A 20,502-nucleotide genomic window follows, 5' to 3' on the forward strand; every position below is an offset into this window, starting at 1 on the left:
CTCCACAGATCTCTACAGCTTCACACCAAAGCAGACCATCTCTGAAATCTGAAGTCTAACGAAACCTCAGGTAAGACAAAAGTAATAGATAATTACTACAAATTCCTGATAAATGAGAAATTAATTAATAGTTCATTCCCAAGTAAATAAATTGATCATTGTTTATCATACATAAAAATCACTTTTCATAAATTTGTACAAATTTCATTGTTCTAATTAAAATGATTGAAGTAATGATGTGTCCATTTTTTGGGGGCTGTAGAAATAGCAGTTGTGAGTTTGTTACATGGAATGATGGCCAAATCAAGAGAACATGGTGAGTATTGCTGTCTTATTCCTCCAAATGATTGTGTTCTCAACAGCAGACATACATACTGTGGGTGCATTCCTATGTAAGATCATTATATGGTAAACATGCTTCCAGATTTATACATAGATGTGACTTCCACTGCCACTGGGTATACAGTTATTGCAAATATATTTTTCCAATAGCAGGTCTTTAACACCTAAATTAAAAAAATCTGTTCCATTGAGATTTTGAGACATGTTCAAACTGTTTAACTAAACAGTATCTGCTTTTGAGATTTTAAATTTTTTAATGCGTACAACAGTGAAGTGTGCAATGCTCAAGTAAAAATACTACTTGTAAGATATTTCTGATTGTTAATGTCTCTAATTGAAGCAATATCAAACCCCAACAAGACAATTCACAACCAAATGTATTTGTAGTGGAGTCTTTTCTGGAGGAGTTCAGGGAGCAGCTCACTGCTGGTGTGACATCACCTGGAGCCACCACAGAGGCCTGTATGTCACAGCAGCATAGGCCCATCACTGAAGATGTGACACCTGAGGAACAGAAGAGAGTGCTGTTTCACACTGGGCAGGAAGTAACGTCACAGTCCAAAGATAGTGTCAACCACATACTCACACAGGAGGAACAAGAGTTTTCAGCTGATTTAGGTAAGACAAATTTGTTGGAAATTGTACAGTCTTACATATTTGAAACATCAGCATAATGCTACTAAGATATAACAAAGAAAAAGTATTGTGACGGTGGATGAAAAGCCTGCCTGTCACTCCAAAACGTTAAATGGCAGTATCTTTGGAAACACTGTACATTACTGACATTTTTTTTAATGAAAAATGTTAAACAACACATTTTATAACTGAATGAAAGTTTATCTACATTATCTTTATAACTTTAACTAAAGCATGACTTAATGTACGTTTATATAAGGTTTAGCATCTCAAAACTCTTAAGGTTAAAGGGGCCTTTACTATGGTTCAGGTATTGACAGGTAAAGACAGCCGAGCCACCTGGACAGTGAGTAAATACTTTGCTCGAGTACTCTTGCTTTGTACAATTTGACAATTTAGGGCTATACTTTTATTTCAGAGTAATAAGCCATAATTTATATGAAATTAAAGAAAACCAGAAATAAAATGTCATTAATTTGACAGGTAAACTAAGACTCTGTAAAAACACCACATGAGATGCAGATAAGATGTCTTCATCATTTTTTAAACAAGAGACATACTGTCCTTTTTCTTGACCATTAGAGCAAAGACACAACAGCTCAAACATCAATCAATTAGAAGACAAATCAACACAAGTCAACATGAAAACCAATTGGGAGACCATTCAAAGGAAAAGACCACTGACCTTTCAACTGATGGATGAGATTGAGCAACACTGGGAAAGAGAAAGAAACGAAATAAGATGCCTTAAGACAAAAACAGAGCAACAACAGAAGGACATTGACAGACTGACTGCTGAAAAACACAATCAGTACTTGGTAATAAAAGCACTGGGAGTAAAGATGGTAGATGTTATCGAGAAACTTCAGAAGAATAAAAATGAAGCCACTCAAGAAAAAATGCAGCTTCTGACATTGCAAGCTGAGATCTACCAAGAGAGGACAACTCTGGACAGAAGACATAATGAGATCATCAATGAGCAATGCAAGTTTGAAATGATCAAATTTGATAGGTCAAAATTTGTGAGTAAGGAAGTCCAGGAGATAATGGATAGTCTGCTGAGTGCAATGAACAAAAAAATAATTATTACAGCAAAACAGGCAAAGCAAAAAATTGAGAAAAACTTAGAGGATGTAAAAGAAGAGTTAGATAGAAATAAAAAGGACATATCACAACAAAGAGATCAAATTGAGCAAATCCAACATAGTTTGAGTATAAATATCAGCAAGGTGAAGCAAAGGTGGATAGAGTTTCAAAGAAACACTGAAATACAGAGAGTGACAGTTCCAGAGACAGGAAGGAGGGACGGAAAGCAGGAAGGAACAGACACTTCTGAAAGTGTGAAGGAAAAACTCAGCAGAATCCGACAAGAGATAGAGAAAGTTTGGGACGTGCTGGAAGACAGTCAACAACAACTGGATGTGACTGTGAGAGAGAAGCAGGAGGTTCATACACAGAGCATTCAAATGGAAAACGTAAAATCTAACTCTCCCCAGCTAAGACAAGAAACCGATACACACATGAAAGTAACACACTGCGAAACTTTGATCAAGACTGATATTCAGAGTCAAAAACTAGACATAGAGAACAACCTGAGACAGATTCAGTGGGAAAAACATGAAATAGAAAGAATCAACACTAGAATTCAGGCAGAGAGAAAAAGTATCGAGAGAGAGAGGCAGTCGGCTATAGCAGAAATGGATGCACTGAAGTGTATGAGGGAGAGTAACGAAAGGCAAAGACAGGAACTCGACGACAAGTTACAAAGGACAAAGAGAGAAATAAGGGAATTGGAAGTGATGAACTCTGAGATTGAAATAAAGAAAAAGGACCTGCTAAAAACGATAAGAATGAGCAGAAGAAAAAAACAAATAAGCGAGATGAAGAAAAAAACTGAGCATTCAACCCAAGACTTGGAGGATGGACAGAATGTGATGGTGGGACACAGGTCAGAGCAGGGGCTGGAGCTGAACATGGAGAACACACTTAATCAGAATATTAAACAGGTAGAGGTAATGATACATAAAGGAAATTTGGTTGAAGACATTGGAGACAACATGGAGATGAGCACAAAGAACAACGAGAAAGGCATGGAGGGAATGATTTTTGAAGTACAAGAAACAAAGAAGATGCTGTGTATGATGAGAGTAGATACAAAGAAAGGGAAAAAAATCTTTACAGAGGAAATCATATGGAGGAATTTTCAAGAGAAAAAAAAGAGGAGGAAGATGAACCAATGGCTTGAGAAGATCCTAAAAGAGAGGGATGAGTTAGAAATCATCAAGCTACAGATACAGGGACAAAGAGAAGAGGTTCAACAAAAACTTCAAGATACAATAACTACAATTCTGGCTATGGGTGAGATGAAAGCTAATATAGAAAAAGCTGTGACAGAGATTACCAACATCCAACTGGAAATGCTCAAAACCCAAAGACAGATGGAAAAGGACAAGGAAGATGTCCAAAAATACATGGTAAGTGCCTTGTTCTTTGTAATCTTGACTCAGATTGTAATAGGGGTTTTCCCAGCAGAAATGTTTAAGTCTATAGAATAAACTGAGACATTATTGCTTTCTTTTTGTACTTTTTCAGTTATGTGATGTTTAAATGGACCTGAATTGACATTTTTATCAGTGACACAAGTGCTCTGCTATGTGTGTTTGATGTGAAAAAGGCGTGCTTCATAGTTTACAATAAAACTCATCTAGTATTTACTCTGCTTTTATTAGCAGATTCTGTAATGATAATAATAATAATCTTTATTTCTTGAGCACTTTTCCAAACATATGTGTCAGAAAGTGCTTTACAAAGGCAGCTAGTTAAAAACATGCAGGTCATAAAACATCAGGTTTAGAAGAAAGCAGGTAAACTTATTTTAGGTATAAATACAAGTGCTATGCTCAGTAAAATAATTAAAAGACTGTTATAAAGAAAGTTAAGACTCAGGTCAAATCAGGAAAGTAAGTTTTAAGGATTGGACTCAAGAGAGTTCACTGAACTCGGCTGAGCTGATCTCCGCAGGCAGGTTGTTCCAGGGCCTCAGGGACCGGAATGCAAATGCTTTGTCCCCCTTAGTTTTCAGCCAGGCCTCTGGAACAGACAAGAGACCTCTTGTTGAGGATCTCAACGTGCGATGTTGCAGGGAGTGAGGCCATGAAGGGCCTTAAAAGTGATCAGTAAAATCTTAAAATCATTAAATAATTCATTTCATTCAATTCAATTCACACAATTATCCACTCAGCCTATCGTTCGGCAGCTGGAGTCGTCTCAAACTGGTTTCATGTGACGAGTGACCCCTTAGTGACCTCCTCAGTCACCACATGTCAACCCAGTAGAACCTCTGTAGAACAGGGACTAGCAGCTTGAATGCACAGCTGACAAATCTGCAGGGATGATGTGATGTCGACATGGAGGAAAGGTTTTCCTCCATGTTTTATTGATGAATAATTTCATGAATAGCTTAGGATGTTTGGGAGCAGGGACGTTTCAAGGATTGAAAGAGAGGGGGGGCTTAGCCCCTAGGGATGCAGAATGTTTGCGCGCATAGCGCTCGCCAATTTTTTGGGGCTCATTTGGGACTGCGGATATCCATTGTCTCATACAGTTCATAGATTGGTTCAGTCAGAGAGTGTGATTTTTCTCTGTATCTTTGCTTGCATTCATTCAGTATAAGATAACAGAAGAGACAGAATTTCAGGGTCATTGTGAAATTTGACACAAATATGAACTGATTATAAACAACAACATTCTATAGGCACTGATATTATTGTTTTAAAATACTAGAGATAGATATTAATGCAAAAAATAGAGAGCTGTCGATAGTTATTTCTTACATTTCAAATTTGCTCGTTCACACTCTTGCTCACTGGAGACATTTTCTAACAAAATAGCTAGCTAGCTAGCTTAGTGTTAACATAGCTCATTACAATATTCCGTTTCATTTGCCTCAAGTAAACCTAAATTTAAGCAGGTAATAATTTTTAACAACTACAGATAGCCACATTCTGTAACTACCTGTACGCTAAACTCCTTGGCTGTAATCCTGCTGTCTTGATGAGAGACGTTAAGGCTGAATTATAGTCCTGCGACTGCAACCGCGGAAGGCCACGCAGCTGCATCGACGGACTCGTTTTGGTTTATACTTCTATAACGTGCTGCGCGTGTTGCAACGCAATTCACCGCCAGAACACTAGGAGGAGTAAAAATTTTTTTCAAACACAAAACACACAAAGAAGAGTCGTCTTCTTCTTCGTCGACTGTTTATTTACATCGCCACTCCGGCTCCTCATAGCCTATTTCTGGCGGAAAAATTGGCCAGTCAGTGACGGGTTATACAAGTGGTCATACTTTCGGATCGCTTCTGCCAAGTGCTCATCTATTTGGTCCATATTCGTTCTTCTAGATCTTCCGTGATTTCCGCGTATTGTGGGGCATGAAACCGGAAACTAGACTCCGGACGGGATGTAGTAAGCAGACCAATCACAAGCCTTGCGGGCTGCGTGAGGCTTGCGTCGCTTTGTCGTGTAGTTAGAAAAATTGGTGGACGCACGCAAGCCCGCAAAGGGCACGAAAGGGGCGTGTTGCGTGTCTTGCATGCGTGCGTGCAACCTGACTACAATTCGGCCTTTACTTGGCAGAGTGAGAAAGCCAGCGCAGCAGAGATGCAGACTCCCCAAGGTCCTAGTGCCCGGTCTTTTATCGTTAAGTAATTTGAAGGGGGAGAAAACATACAAACCAGAAACGCACTCACATATGTAGCAGGTTACAGTTATAAATAACTTGTCCATGTGTAAAACAATAGTTTAATTAAAAAAAAACAGGCCTAACGACGCCCCTGTTTGGGAGGCTGCCAAGGGAGGAACAGTGCTTGGTATGGTGTCCCTAATTAAGTGCTTAAAGTTTATTAGATTCTGCAGAAGAATTTTAGAAGTCCTCATTAACAAGAGTTAGGGTTAGGGTTAGACACTTGACTACAGTGGTAAGTCCTTGACAGAATGGTCATGCTCTCATTCACTTAAATATGGGGCTCATGGCTTACATGGTTCTACGAGAAAGCATTCATAGCGTTGCACAGAAATAGATGTGGAAAAGTAAAAAACATTTATTATAAATGTCTGTTGTGTTTTGTTTTGTCTTAAATCCACCAGATGGGAGTAGGAGTTAGAGAACAGATCTACATCGTGCACCTTAACCCATTTAAATGTTTACATTATTGGCGTTTACATTCCAATCCATAGCACTTTACATCTGGATTTACTGTCTGTCCCTTGCTGCCCACCACACAAACACACATAGTACTAGTCCTAGTGCAGGCAATAGATCTTCTTGCATACTTTTGTTTAATGTCAAGTCCTCGCTTAAAATTTATGATAAGTAAAATGTCACCTTATTAAACAGTTTCCATTTGTGTCTATTAATATTAAATGTATTAATACATTATACAGCCCTATTTTGACTTCAAATCTGTGAATGTTAACTGGGGTTGCTCAATGGGCCTCCCACTGAGTTAAATGATTCTGGGATGTATAATTTCATCAGGAAAAGAAAGGATAATAATAATAATAATAATAATCATCATCATCATCATCATAATAATCATAAAAAGGGTAGTTACATTAAAACTCAACGTAAAAATAAATAAATCATTCTTTCTTTTTGTTTAGGACAAGCTGAGTTCCTTGAACACCTGTGTCAGTAGACAGAAACTGACAGAATCTGCAATCGGAAATACTTTTTCAGCAAATTCGTCCAAACTCCAAGAACCCCATAAAGAAGCTCACAGAGATTCCCTACAAGATCAAACACTGGAAATCCCACAAGCTGAAGAAAGAGCTGCAGGTGAAGTTACACAAGGAGCCATGTCTTTGCAAAAGTGTCCTACATTAGAAGACCAGCATCAAAATGAAGAAATTAAAGAACAGGAACAGAAACAGTTATTTTCATTGGACAATTTCCTTCAGAATGAAAAACATGAAGAAACATTAACATATAATGAGTTCTCAGGATTGTTAATAAATGGCAGACGAGTGGAAGAAATGGACAAGCAGATTTCCGAACTTAAGGAGAGAGAGGAGAGAATCAAAGAACAAATACATTATGCTATGGGGAACATGGAGAAAAACAAGCAAGAGATTGAAAGGCTCATTATGGATATATATGAACTGCAGAGCCAGACACCAGAAACTGGATTGCCAGTGACATTCAGGGAAAATGGAAATGTGGAGGGTCCTCTTCAAGAAACAAAGCAGAAATACCATCTGTGGCTAAACACCAATGTTTTCAAACATGAGACGATGACATATGAACTCCAAGAGCAAATGAAAGTTAATATTTATGAAATGAGACAAGAAGCAACTGATGAGTCGGATATAATGAGACTGAATATTGAGAAGGAAATAGAAAATCAGGAGTCAAAAACAGATCCACTGACACATAGCGAGGGGTTGGATAGCGCTAAAATCAACACAGAAAGAGACAAATTGACAAAGATCAGAATGCGAAAAGACATGGAAGAAATGGAAAAGGAAATCTTAGGACTCCAGTCAGATATGGAAAAACCAATCCTGGACTGTATGGATCTGAGGAACAGTAGAACTGAAGAACCTAAAAATTCAATTAGTCAAGATGAGATGCTAAAACCACAAAATCAAGTAGAATGGGAGAATATGAAGAAAGCAAAACAGAAAGCTGAGGTAGAAATACATGAGATGTACAGTTTAAGGGAGCTTGAAGACAGAGCACAATTAGCGAAAAGAGAAATACGAGAAATGGAGCTTTTGAGGTCAGAACTGGAAATAAAGAGAAAAGAATTTGAACAGATGCTAAGAAAAAGCATGAGAAAAAAAGAACAGAGTGAAAACATGTTGAATGAATTGCAAAAAGAAAGGGAATTACTGAGGAGGGAGACAGAAAAGAAAAGAAGAGAATTAGACCAAAGACTTGAGAAAACCATTAGAGAGAGAGATGAATTGGAAGTGCTAAGGATAAATCTGCAAATACAAAGGGAAGAGCTTGCTGTGGAGAAGCAGGTGAGAAGCAAAAAGGAGAAAGCTGAAATGATACATCAAGCATCAGAGACCCTTGACCTCCAAACCATGAGACAAAAGATTCACTTTCTCATGGAAATAATTGGAAGGGAATGGGGAATTCTGGAAAATGTCAATGTTCACTTAGGGAAACAAAGAGAAGGGCTCAAAGAATTGCATGGTGAGAACAGAAACTTAAGAGATAACATGGTCAGAGTAAGATCTCAGATAAAGCTGGCCTTTGGAAAACTGTCTTTACAAACGGAGGCAGAGATAAATCAAATTGGCCAAATGAGGGATGATGTGCAAAAACAAAAATATAACCTTGATATGGGACTAGAGAAAGTTAAAAGAGAACGAAGACAGATGGAAGTGTTAAACACTGAGGTGGACTTCAAAATAAGAGAAAATCGACAAATGATCCGAAAAGGCATTAGAAGAGATCAGGAAGCTAGACAACTGTGGACAGGGGTAAAAGAAGAAAAATATATCCTCAAGAGGGAGGCACGAAGTAGGAAGAAAGAGCTCGACCAGCAGTTGGAGAGGATTATCAGAGAGAGAGATGAATTAGAAATGATGAAGCTGAAAAGAGAAAAGAATGACAGCCAATGTTTGGCAGAGCAGCAGAAGGCATCAGCATCAACAAATGCTGCATATCAAATTCAAAAGCACTGGGAACTAATTAACATATGTATGGAGAAGTGTAAACACATTAAGAAACACAGTGAAGGCTTGCATGAAGCAATACAAAATGAATATCGACAATTCAAGGGCAAGGCAGAAATTCTTATCCAGGCAAGGGAAGAATTGGAAATTACCATAGCGGAAATGAAAAGACAAAAGGACAAGATGATGTGTCTATTCAAGAGCATTCAGCAAAAGCAAAGAAATTCGGAGGAAGGGGAGATTCATTTCAATAAAGAAAGTAAAGCAATAGAAGAAGACAAGAAGAAAGGTGTAGAGAAATCAGAAGAGGGAGTCTTTAAAGAAAGGAAGTTTCTTAAATCTCAAAGGTTGATTCTCAAAGTTCAACAACAGAAACAAAACAAAAGTCAGAAAAAAATGAAAAGACTGCTGAACAGCAGTGACGGTGAAAAGGAATCAGAAAGTCTGGAAACGAAAAGGAAAATGATGCAAATTCAAATAGATGAAATGAAAGAAGAAAAACCGTCAGATGAGCAGCAGAAAACAATTGTGTTGCACAAGAACAAACCACTTCAAATGGACATTATGATGGATGACATTTCAAAGAGAGGAAAACAAGTATTTGTAAGACTTGATACAGAAGAATTACAAGAAAAAAATAAAGTGGAATTTGGGTTTAATGAATCAAACATTGCAAACCAGCAGAAAGACACAGACCTACAACACATGGCTGGTGGCCGTACAAACACAGATCTATCAGAACAAGACAAAAAAATTGAAGTGTTGACCGATGAGAGGCCAAAAATCAGGAACAATGACAAAATAAAAACAGAAGGTGGCGAAAATAATGAAGAATTAGAAACGAGACCAAAAACCACTGAACTGAAGAAACAGAGGGAACAAAGCGACCTATTACAAGAGGATACATATTCTTTGAAAGATGATAGGGATGTTTATAGGATGGATCTCAACAATACAAATCGTGAGGTTGAAGCTGCCATGAAAAAAATCATTCAAGAGAAAAAATACTTTATTCAGATGAAGGTTGAAGTAGAACAAGAGAGAGAACTGCTTTTGATAGAAAAGGAAAGAATGGAAGGACAATGGTCTGACTTGAAAAAAAGAGAAAACAAGCAAATGGATACAATTAAATCCATTGAATCCCTGAGAATAAGACATCAAGAGCTTGATGCCAGGATGAGTCAAGAAATGAACCACAAAATCATCAGATTGGAAAACAACAAGGAAGACATCCTGAAACTGGTCAGTATTCTAGAGGAAAAGCAAGAGGCTCTGGGTGTACATACAATCATTATGAAGAGCTGCACTGAGATGCTTGTGATAGAAAGAGAAGGATTGAAGAGTCTTATGTCAGAAATTGTCTTCCAGAGACAAGACATGGAAAATCAACTGAAGGCAGAGACATTGTCGGGAAAGAAATATCTCTTGAAACTAAAAGCAGAACTGGATGAGAAGAGAGAAGATCTGGAAAGACTGTCTGAAAAGATGGAACAGGAAAAAGTGGTCTTGAATCTGATGAGATATGAAAACCAGAAACAATGTGACCTATTACAACAAGGTGAGCAAGATATAAAAGAGGAAATAGACAAATTAAAACTCACAAAGACTGAACTACAACAGAAGAAGGAACATGTCTACAGTCTGTTGGATGACGTAAACCAAGAGAAAAGCAACATTAAAGATCTGACTCTTCAGGTTCACACACAGAGAAAGAAGCTTCAGAATGTTACCAACATGATTGCCTTGAAGCAAAGAGAGCAAGACGTAAAGGACAGTGACATCAGGAGACAAATTCATGAACTAAAAACCCAGAAGAACAGTGTTTTGGAAGAAAGAGAAGAACTGGATGTTTTGAGGAAGGATCTCAATAGTAAGAATCTTGAGGTTGAAGCTGCCTTGAAAACCATCAGTCAAGAGAAAGAAACCTTTATTCAGATGAAGGTTGAAGTAGAAAAAGAGGGAGAACTGCTTTTGATTGAAAAGGAACAAATGGGAGGACAATGGTCTGACTTGAAAAAGAGAGAAAACAAGCAAATGGAAACAATGAAATCTATTGAATCCCTGAGAAAAAGACATCAAGAGCTTGATGCCAGGATGAGTCAAGAAATGAACCAAAAAATCGTCAGTTTGGAACAAAACAAGGAAGACATCCTGAAACTGGTCAGTATTCTAGAGGAAAAGCAAGAGGCTCTGGGTGTACATAAAATCATTATGAAGAGCTGCACTGAGATGCTCGTGATAGAAAGAGAAGGATTGAAGAGTCTTATGTCAGAAATTGTCTTCCAGAGACAAGACATGGAAAATCAACTGAAGGAAGAGACCTTGTCGGGAAAGAAATATCTCTTGAAACTAAAAGCAGAACTGGATGAGAAGAGAGAAGATCTGGAAAGACTGTCTGAAAAGATGGAACAGGAAAAAGTGGTCTTGAATCTGATGAGATATGAAAACCAGAAACAATGTGACCTATTACAACAAGGTGAGCAAGATATAAAAGAGGAAATAGACAAATTAAAACCCACAAAGACTGAACTACTACAAAAGAAGGTACATGTCGACAGTCTGTTGGATGACGTAAACCAAGAGAAAAGCAACATTAAAGATCTGACTCTTCAGGTTCACACACAGAGAAAGAAGCTTCAGAATGTGACCAACATGATCGCCTTGAAGCAAAGAGAGCAAGAAGTAAAGGACAGTGACATCAGGAGACAAATTCATCAACTAAAAACCCAGAAGAACAGTGTTTTGGAAGAAAGAGAAGAACTGGATGTTTTGAGGAAGGATCTCAACAGTAAGAATCTTGAGGTTGAAGCTGCCATGAAAACCATCAGTCAAGGGAAAGAAGACTTTATTCAGATGAAGGTTGAAGTAGAAAAAGAGAGAGAACTGCTTTTGATTGAAAAAGAAAGAATGGAAAGACAATGGTCTGAATTGAAAAAGAGAGAAAACAAGCAAATGGACACAATGAAATCCATTGAATCCCTGAGAATAAGACATCAAGAGCTTGATGCCAGGATGAGTCAAGACATGCACCACAAAATTATCAGATTGGAACAAAACAAGGAAGACATCCTGAAACTGGTCAGTATTCTAGAGGAAAAGAAAGAGGCTCTGTGTTTACATAAAATCTATATGAAGAGCTGCACTGAGATGCTCGTGAGAGAAAGAGAAGAATTGAGGAGTCTGATGTCAGAAATTCTCTTCCAGAGACACGACATGGAAAATCAACTGAAGGAAGAGACCTTGTCGGGAAAGAAATATCTCTTGAAACTAAAAGCAGAACTGGATGAGAAGAGAGAAGATCTGGAAAGACTGTCTGAAAAGATGGAACAGGAAAAAGTGGTCTTGAATCTGATGAGATATGAAAACCAGAAACAATGTGACCTATTACAACAAGGTGAGCAAGATATAAAAGAGGAAATAGACAAATTAAAACCCACAAAGACTGAACTACTACAGAAGAAGGTACATGTCGACAGTCTGTTGGATGACGTAAACCAAGAGAAAAGCAACATTAAAGATCTGACTCTTCAGGTTCACACACAGAGAAAGAAGCTTCAGAATGTGACCAACATGATCGCCTTGAAGCAAAGAGAGCAAGAAGTAAAGGACAGTGACATCAGGAGACAAATTCATCAACTAAAACCCCAGAAGAACAGTGTTTTGGAAGAAAGAGAAGAACTGGATGTTTTGAGGAAGGATCTCAACAGTAAGAATCTTGAGGTTGAAGCTGCCATGAAAACCATCAGTCAAGGGAAAGAAGACTTTATTCAGATGAAGGTTGAAGTAGAAAAAGAGAGAGAACTGCTTTTGATTGAAAAAGAAAGAATGGAAAGACAATGGTCTGAATTGAAAAAGAGAGAAAACAAGCAAATGGACACAATGAAATCCATTGAATCCCTGAGAATAAGACATCAAGAGCTTGATGCCAGGATGAGTCAAGACATGCACCACAAAATTATCAGATTGGAACAAAACAAGGAAGACATCCTGAAACTGGTCAGTATTCTAGAGGAAAAGCAAGAGGCTCTGGGTGTACATAAAATCATTATGAAGAGCTGCACTGAGATGCTCGTGAGAGAAAGAGAAGGATTGAAGAGTCTTATGTCAGAAATTGTCTTCCAGAGACAAGACATGGAAAATCAACTGAAGGCAGAGACATTGTCGGGAAAGAAATATCTCTTGAAACTAAAAGCAGAACTGGATGAGAAGAGAGAAGATCTGGAAAGACTGTCTGAAAAGATGGAACAGGAAAAAGTGGTCTTGAATCTGATGAGATATGAAAACCAGAAACAATGTGACCTATTACAACAAGGTGAGCAAGATATAAAAGAGGAAATAGACAAATTAAAACTCACAAAGACTGAACTACTACAGAAGAAGGAACATGTCGACAGTCTGTTGGATGACGTAAACCAAGAGAAAAGCAACATTAAAGATCTGACTCTTCAGGTTCACACAAAGAGAAAGAAGCTTCAGAATGTGACCAACATGATTGACTTGAAGCAAAGAGAGCAAGAAGGAAAGGACAGTGACATCAGGAGACAAATTCATGAACTAAAAACCCAGAAGAACAGTGTTTTGGAAGAAAGAGAAGAACTGGATGTTTTGATGAAGGATCTCAACAGTAAGAATCTTGAGGTTGAAACTGCCTTGAAAACCATCAGTCAAGAGAAAGAAACCTTTATTCAGATGAAGGTTGAAGTAGAAAAAGAGAGAGAACTGCTTTTGATTGAAAAGGAACAAATGGGAGGACAATGGTCTGACTTGAAAAAGAGAGAAAACAAGCAAATGGACACAATGAAATCCATTGAATCCCTGAGAATAAGACATCAAGAGCTTGATGCCAGGATGAGTCAAGACATGAACCACAAAATCATCAGATTGGAACAAAACAAGGAAGACATCCTGAAACTGGTCAGTATTCTAGAGGAAAAGAAAGAGGCTCTGTGTTTACATAAAATCTATATGAAGAGCTACACTGAGATGCTCGTGAGAGAAAGAGAAGAATTGAGGAGTCTGATGTCAGAAATTCTCTTCCAGAGACACGACATGGAAAATCAACTGAAGGCAGTGACCTTGTCAGAAAAGAAAGATCTCTTGAAACTAAAAGCAGAACTGGATCAGAAGAGAGTAGATCTGGAAAGACTGTCTGAGAAGATGGACCAAGAAAAAGTGGTTTCGAATCTGATGAGATATGAAAACCAGAAACAATGTGACCTATTACAACAAGATGAGCAAGATATAAAAGAGGATATAGAAAAATGTAAACTCACAAAGACTGAACTACAACAGAAGAAGGAACATGTCGACAGTCTGTTGGATGACGTAAACCAAGAGAAAAGCAACATTATAGATCTGACTCTTCAGGTTCACACACAGAGAAAGAAGCTTCAGAATGTGACCAACATGATCGCCTTGAAGCAAAGAGAGCAAGATGTAAAGGACAGTGACATCAGGAGACAAATTCATGAACTAAAAACCCAGAAGAACAGTGTTTTGGAAGAAAGAAAAGAACTGGATGTTTTGAGGAAGGATCTCAACAGTAAGAATCTTGAGGTTGAAGCTGCCATGAAAACCATCAGTCAAGAGAAAGAAACCTTTATTCAGATGAAGGTTGAAGTAGAGAAAGAGAGAGAACTACTTTTGATTGAAAAGGAACAAATGGGAGGACAATGGTCTGACTTGAAAAAGAGAGAAAACAAGCAAATGGACACAATGAAATCCATTGAATCCCTGTTAATAAGACATCAAGAGCTTGATGCCAGGATGAGTCAAGACATGAACCACAAAATTATCAGTTTGGAACAAAACAAGGAAGACATCCTGAAACTGGTCAGTATTCTAGAGGAAAAGCAAGAGGCTCTGGGTGTACATAAAATCATTATGAAGAGTTGCACTGAGATGCTCGTGAGAGAAAGAGAAGGATTGAAGAGTCTTATGTCAGAAATTGTCTTCCAGAGACAAGACATGGAAAATCAACTGAAGGAAGAGACCTTGTCGGGAAAGAAATATCTCTTGAAACTTAAAGCAGAACTGGATGAGAAGAGAGAAGATCTGGAAAGACTGTCTGAAAAGATGGAACAGGAAAAAGTGGTCTTGAATCTGATGAGATATGAAAACCAGAAACAATGTGACCTATTACAACAAGGTGAGCAAGATATAAAAGAGGAAATAGACAAATTAAAACCCACAAAGACTGAACTACTACAGAAGAAGGTACATGTCGACAGTCTGTTGGATGACGTAAACCAAGAGAAAAGCAACATTAAAGATCTGACTCTTCAGGTTCACACACAGAGAAAGAAGCTTCAGAATGTGACCAACATGATCGCCTTGAAGCAAAGAGAGCAAGAAGTAAAGGACAGTGACATCAGGAGACAAATTCATCAACTAAAAACCCAGAAGAACAGTGTTTTGGAAGAAAGAGAAGAACTGGATGTTTTGAGGAAGGATCTCAACAGTAAGAATCTTGAGGTTGAAGCTGCCATGAAAACCATCAGTCAAGGGAAAGAAGACTTTATTCAGATGAAGGTTGAAGTAGAAAAAGAGAGAGAACTGCTTTTGATTGAAAAAGAAAGAATGGAAAGACAATGGTCTGAATTGAAAAAGAGAGAAAACAAGCAAATGGACACAATGAAATCCATTGAATCCCTGAGAATAAGACATCAAGAGCTTGATGCCAGGATGAGTCAAGACATGCACCACAAAATTATCAGATTGGAACAAAACAAGGAAGACATCCTGAAACTGGTCAGTATTCTAGAGGAAAAGCAAGAGGCTCTGGGTGTACATAAAATCATTATGAAGAGTTGTACTGAGATGCTCGTGAGAGAAAGAGAAGGATTGAAGAGTCTTATGTCAGAAATTGTCTTCCAGAGACAAGACATGGAAAATCAACTGAAGGAAGAGACATTGTCGGGAAAGAAATATCTCTTGAAACTAAAAGCAGAACTGGATGAGAAGAGAGAAGATCTGGAAAGACTGTCTGAAAAGATGGAACAGGAAAAAGTGGTCTTGAATCTGATGAGATATGAAAACCAGAAACAATGTGACCTATTACAACAAGGTGAGCAAGATATAAAAGAGGAAATAGACAAATTAAAACCCACAAAGACTGAACTACTACAGAAGAAGGTACATGTCGACAGTCTGTTGGATGACGTAAACCAAAAGAAAAGCAACATTAAAGATCTGACTCTTCAGGTTCACACACAGAGAAAGAAGCTTCAGAATGTGACCAACATGATCGCCTTGAAGCAAAGAGAGCAAGAAGTAAAGGACAGTGACATCAGGAGACAAATTCATCAACTAAAAACCCAGAAGAACAGTGTTTTGGAAGAAAGAGAAGAACTGGATGTTTTGAGGAAGGATCTCAACAGTAAGAATCTTGAGGTTGAAGCTGCCATGAAAACCATCAGTCAAGGGAAAGAAGACTTTATTCAGATGAAGGTTGAAGTAGAAAAAGAGAGAGAACTGCTTTTGATTGAAAAAGAAAGAATGGAAAGACAATGGTCTGAATTGAAAAAGAGAGAAAACAAGCAAATGGACACAATGAAATCCATTGAATCCCTGAGAATAAGACATCAAGAGCTTGATGCCAGGATGAGTCAAGACATGCACCACAAAATTATCAGATTGGAACAAAACAAGGAAGACATCCTGAAACTGGTCAGTATTCTAGAGGAAAAGCAAGAGGCTCTGGGTGTACATAAAATCATTATGAAGAGTTGCACTGAGATGCTCATGAGAGAAAGAGAAGGATTGAAGAGTCTTATGTCAGAAATTGTCTTCCAGAGACAAGACATGGAAAATCAACTGAAGGAAGAGACCTTGTCGGGAAAGAAATATCTCTTGAAACTAAAAGCAGAACTGGATGAGAAGAGAGAAGATCTGGAAAGACTGTCTGAAAAGATGGAACAGGAAAAAGTGGTCTTGAATCTGATGAGATATGAAAACCAGAAACAATGTGACCTATTACAACAAGGTGAGCAAGATATAAAAGAGGAAATAGACAAATTAAAACCCACAAAGACTGAACTACTACAGAAGAAGGTACATGTCGACAGTCTGTTGGATGACGTAAACCAAGAGAAAAGCAACATTAAAGATCTGACTCTTCAGGTTCACACACAGAGAAAGAAGCTTCAGAATGTGACCAACATGATCGCCTTGAAGCAAAGAGAGCAAGAAGTAAAGGACAGTGACATCAGGAGACAAATTCATCAACTAAAAACCCAGAAGAACAGTGTTTTGGAAGAAAGAGAAGAACTGGATGTTTTGAGGAAGGATCTCAACAGTAAGAATCTTGAGGTTGAAGCTGCCATGAAAACCATCAGTCAAGGGAAAGAAGACTTTATTCAGATGAAGGTTGAAGTAGAAAAAGAGAGAGAACTGCTTTTGATTGAAAAAGAAAGAATGGAAAGACAATGGTCTGAATTGAAAAAGAGAGAAAACAAGCAAATGGACACAATGAAATCCATTGAATCCCTGAGAATAAGACATCAAGAGCTTGATGCCAGGATGAGTCAAGACATGCACCACAAAATTATCAGATTGGAACAAAACAAGGAAGACATCCTGAAACTGGTCAGTATTCTAGAGGAAAAGCAAGAGGCTCTGGGTGTACATAAAATCATTATGAAGAGTTGTACTGAGATGCTCGTGAGAGAAAGAGAAGGATTGAAGAGTCTTATGTCAGAAATTGTCTTCCAGAGACAAGACATGGAAAATCAACTGAAGGAAGAGACATTGTCGGGAAAGAAATATCTCTTGAAACTAAAAGCAGAACTGGATGAGAAGAGAGAAGATCTGGAAAGACTGTCTGAAAAGATGGAACAGGAAAAAGTGGTCTTGAATCTGATGAGATATGAAAACCAGAAACAATGTGACCTATTACAACAAGGTGAGCAAGATATAAAAGAGGAAATAGACAAATTAAAACCCACAAAGACTGAACTACTACAGAAGAAGGTACATGTCGACAGTCTGTTGGATGACGTAAACCAAGAGAAAAGCAACATTAAAGATCTGACTCTTCAGGTTCACACACAGAGAAAGAAGCTTCAGAATGTGACCAACATGATCGCCTTGAAGCAAAGAGAGCAAGAAGTAAAGGACAGTGACATCAGGAGACAAATTCATCAACTAAAAACCCAGAAGAACAGTGTTTTGGAAGAAAGAGAAGAACTGGATGTTTTGAGGAAGGATCTCAACAGTAAGAATCTTGAGGTTGAAGCTGCCATGAAAACCATCAGTCAAGGGAAAGAAGACTTTATTCAGATGAAGGTTGAAGTAGAAAAAGAGAGAGAACTGCTTTTGATTGAAAAAGAAAGAATGGAAAGACAATGGTCTGAATTGAAAAAGAGAGAAAACAAGCAAATGGACACAATGAAATCCATTGAATCCCTGAGAATAAGACATCAAGAGCTTGATGCCAGGATGAGTCAAGACATGCACCACAAAATTATCAGATTGGAACAAAACAAGGAAGACATCCTGAAACTGGTCAGTATTCTAGAGGAAAAGCAAGAGGCTCTGGGTGTACATAAAATCTTTATGAAGAGCTGCACTGAGATGCTCGTGAGAGAAAGAGAAGGATTGAAGAGTCTTATATCAGAAATTGTCTTCCAGAGACAAGACATGGAAAATCAACTGAAGGCAGAGACATTGTCGGGAAAGAAATATCTCTTGAAACTAAAAGCAGAACTGGATGAGAAGAGAGAAGATCTGGAAAGACTGTCTGAAAAGATGGAACAGGAAAAAGTGGTCTTGAATCTGATGAGATATGAAAACCAGAAACAATGTGACCTATTACAACAAGGTGAGCAAGATATAAAAGAGGAAATAGACAAATTAAAACTCACAAAGACTGAACTACTACAGAAGAAGGAACATGTCGACAGTCTGTTGGATGACGTAAACCAAGAGAAAAGCAACATTAAAGATCTGACTCTTCAGGTTCACACACAGAGAAAGAAGCTTCAGAATGTGACCAACATGATTGACTTGAAGCAAAGAGAGCAAGAAGGAAAGGACAGTGACATCAGGAGACAAATTCATGAACTAAAAACCCAGAAGAACAGTGTTTTGGAAGAAAGAGAAGAACTGGATGTTTTGATGAAGGATCTCAACAGTAAGAATCTTGAGGTTGAAACTGCCTTGAAAACCATCAGTCAAGAGAAAGAAACCTTTATTCAGATGAAGGTTGAAGTAGAAAAAGAGAGAGAACTGCTTTTGATTGAAAAGGAACAAATGGGAGGACAATGGTCTGACTTGAAAAAGAGAGAAAACAAGCAAATGGACACAATGAAATCCATTGAATCCCTGTTAATAAGACATCAAGAGCTTGATGCCAGGATGAGTCAAGACATGAACCACAAAATTATCAGTTTGGAACAAAACAAGGAAGACATCCTGAAACTGGTCAGTATTCTAGAGGAAAAGCAAGAGGCTCTGGGTGTACATAAAATCATTATGAAGAGCTGCACTGAGATGCTCGTGATAGAAAGAGAAGGATTGAAGAGTCTTATGTCAGAAATTGTCTTCCAGAGACAAGACATGGAAAATCAACTGAAGGAAGAGACCTTGTCGGGAAAGAAATATCTCTTGAAACTAAAAGCAGAACTGGATGAGAAGAGAGAAGATCTGGAAAGACTGTCTGAAAAGATGGAACAGGAAAAAGTGGTCTTGAATCTGATGAGATATGAAAACCAGAAACAATGTGACCTATTACAACAAGGTGAGCAAGATATAAAAGAGGAAATAGACAAATTAAAACCCACAAAGACTGAACTACTACAGAAGAAGGAACATGTCGACAGTCTGTTGGATGACGTAAACCAAGAGAAAAGCAACATTAAAGATCTGACTCTTCAGGTTCACACACAGAGAAAGAAGCTTCAGAATGTGACCAACATTATCGCCTTGAAGCAAAGAGAGCAAGAAGTAAAGGACAGTGACATCAGGAGACAAATTCATCAACTAAAAACCCAGAAGAACAGTGTTTTGGAAGAAAGAGAAGAACTGGATGTTTTGAGGAAGGATCTCAACAGTAAGAATCTTGAGGTTGAAGCTGCCATGAAAACCATCAGTCAAGGGAAAGAAGACTTTATTCAGATGAAGGTTGAAGTAGAAAAAGAGAGAGAACTGCTTTTGATTGAAAAAGAAAGAATGGAAAGACAATGGTCTGAATTGAAAAAGAGAGAAAACAAGCAAATGGACACAATAAAATCCATTGAATCCCTGAGAATAAGACATCAAGAGCTTGATGCCAGGATGAGTCAAGACATGCACCACAAAATTATCAGATTGGAACAAAACAAGGAAGACATCCTGAAACTGGTCAGTATTCTAGAGGAAAAGCAAGAGGCTCTGGGTGTACATAAAATCATTATGAAGAGCTGCACTGAGATGCTCGTGAGAGAAAGAGAAGGATTGAAGAGTCTTATGTCAGAAATTGTCTTCCAGAGACAAGACATGGAAAATCAACTGAAGGCAGAGACATTGTCGGGAAAGAAATATCTCTTGAAACTAAAAGCAGAACTGGATCAGAAGAGAGAAGATCTGGAAAGACTGTCTGAAAAGATGGAACAGGAAAAAGTGGTCTTGAATCTGATGAGATATGAAAACCAGAAACAATGTGACCTATTACAACAAGGTGAGCAAGATATAAAAGAGGAAATAGACAAATTAAAACTCACAAAGACTGAACTACTACAGAAGAAGGAACATGTCGACAGTCTGTTGGATGACGAAAACCAAGAGAAAAGCAACATTAAAGATCTGACTCTTCAAGTTCACACACAGAGAAAGAGGCTTCAGAATGTGACCAACA

The 20,502-nt window shown here is 38.1% G+C and overlaps 1 protein-coding gene across 1 annotated transcript in view; it reads left to right on the plus strand.

The window, feature by feature from the left end:
- LOC133969887 (reticulocyte-binding protein homolog 2a-like) overlaps window positions 1-20,502 on the plus strand; it is a 20,622-nt gene continuing 120 nt past the window's right edge. Inside the window, exons 1-5 of the mRNA XM_062406596.1 lie at window positions 1-70; window positions 263-316; window positions 730-960; window positions 1,561-3,452; window positions 6,642-20,462. Coding sequence (XP_062262580.1) covers window positions 292-316; window positions 730-960; window positions 1,561-3,452; window positions 6,642-20,462 — 15,969 coding nt within the window. The 5' untranslated portion in view covers window positions 1-70; window positions 263-291. The remainder of the gene's footprint in view (window positions 71-262; window positions 317-729; window positions 961-1,560; window positions 3,453-6,641; window positions 20,463-20,502) is intronic.

The sequence above is a fragment of the Platichthys flesus genome, chromosome 15, assembly GCF_949316205.1.
Source record: "Platichthys flesus chromosome 15, fPlaFle2.1, whole genome shotgun sequence".
NCBI classification, from domain to species: domain Eukaryota; kingdom Metazoa; phylum Chordata; class Actinopteri; order Pleuronectiformes; family Pleuronectidae; genus Platichthys; species Platichthys flesus.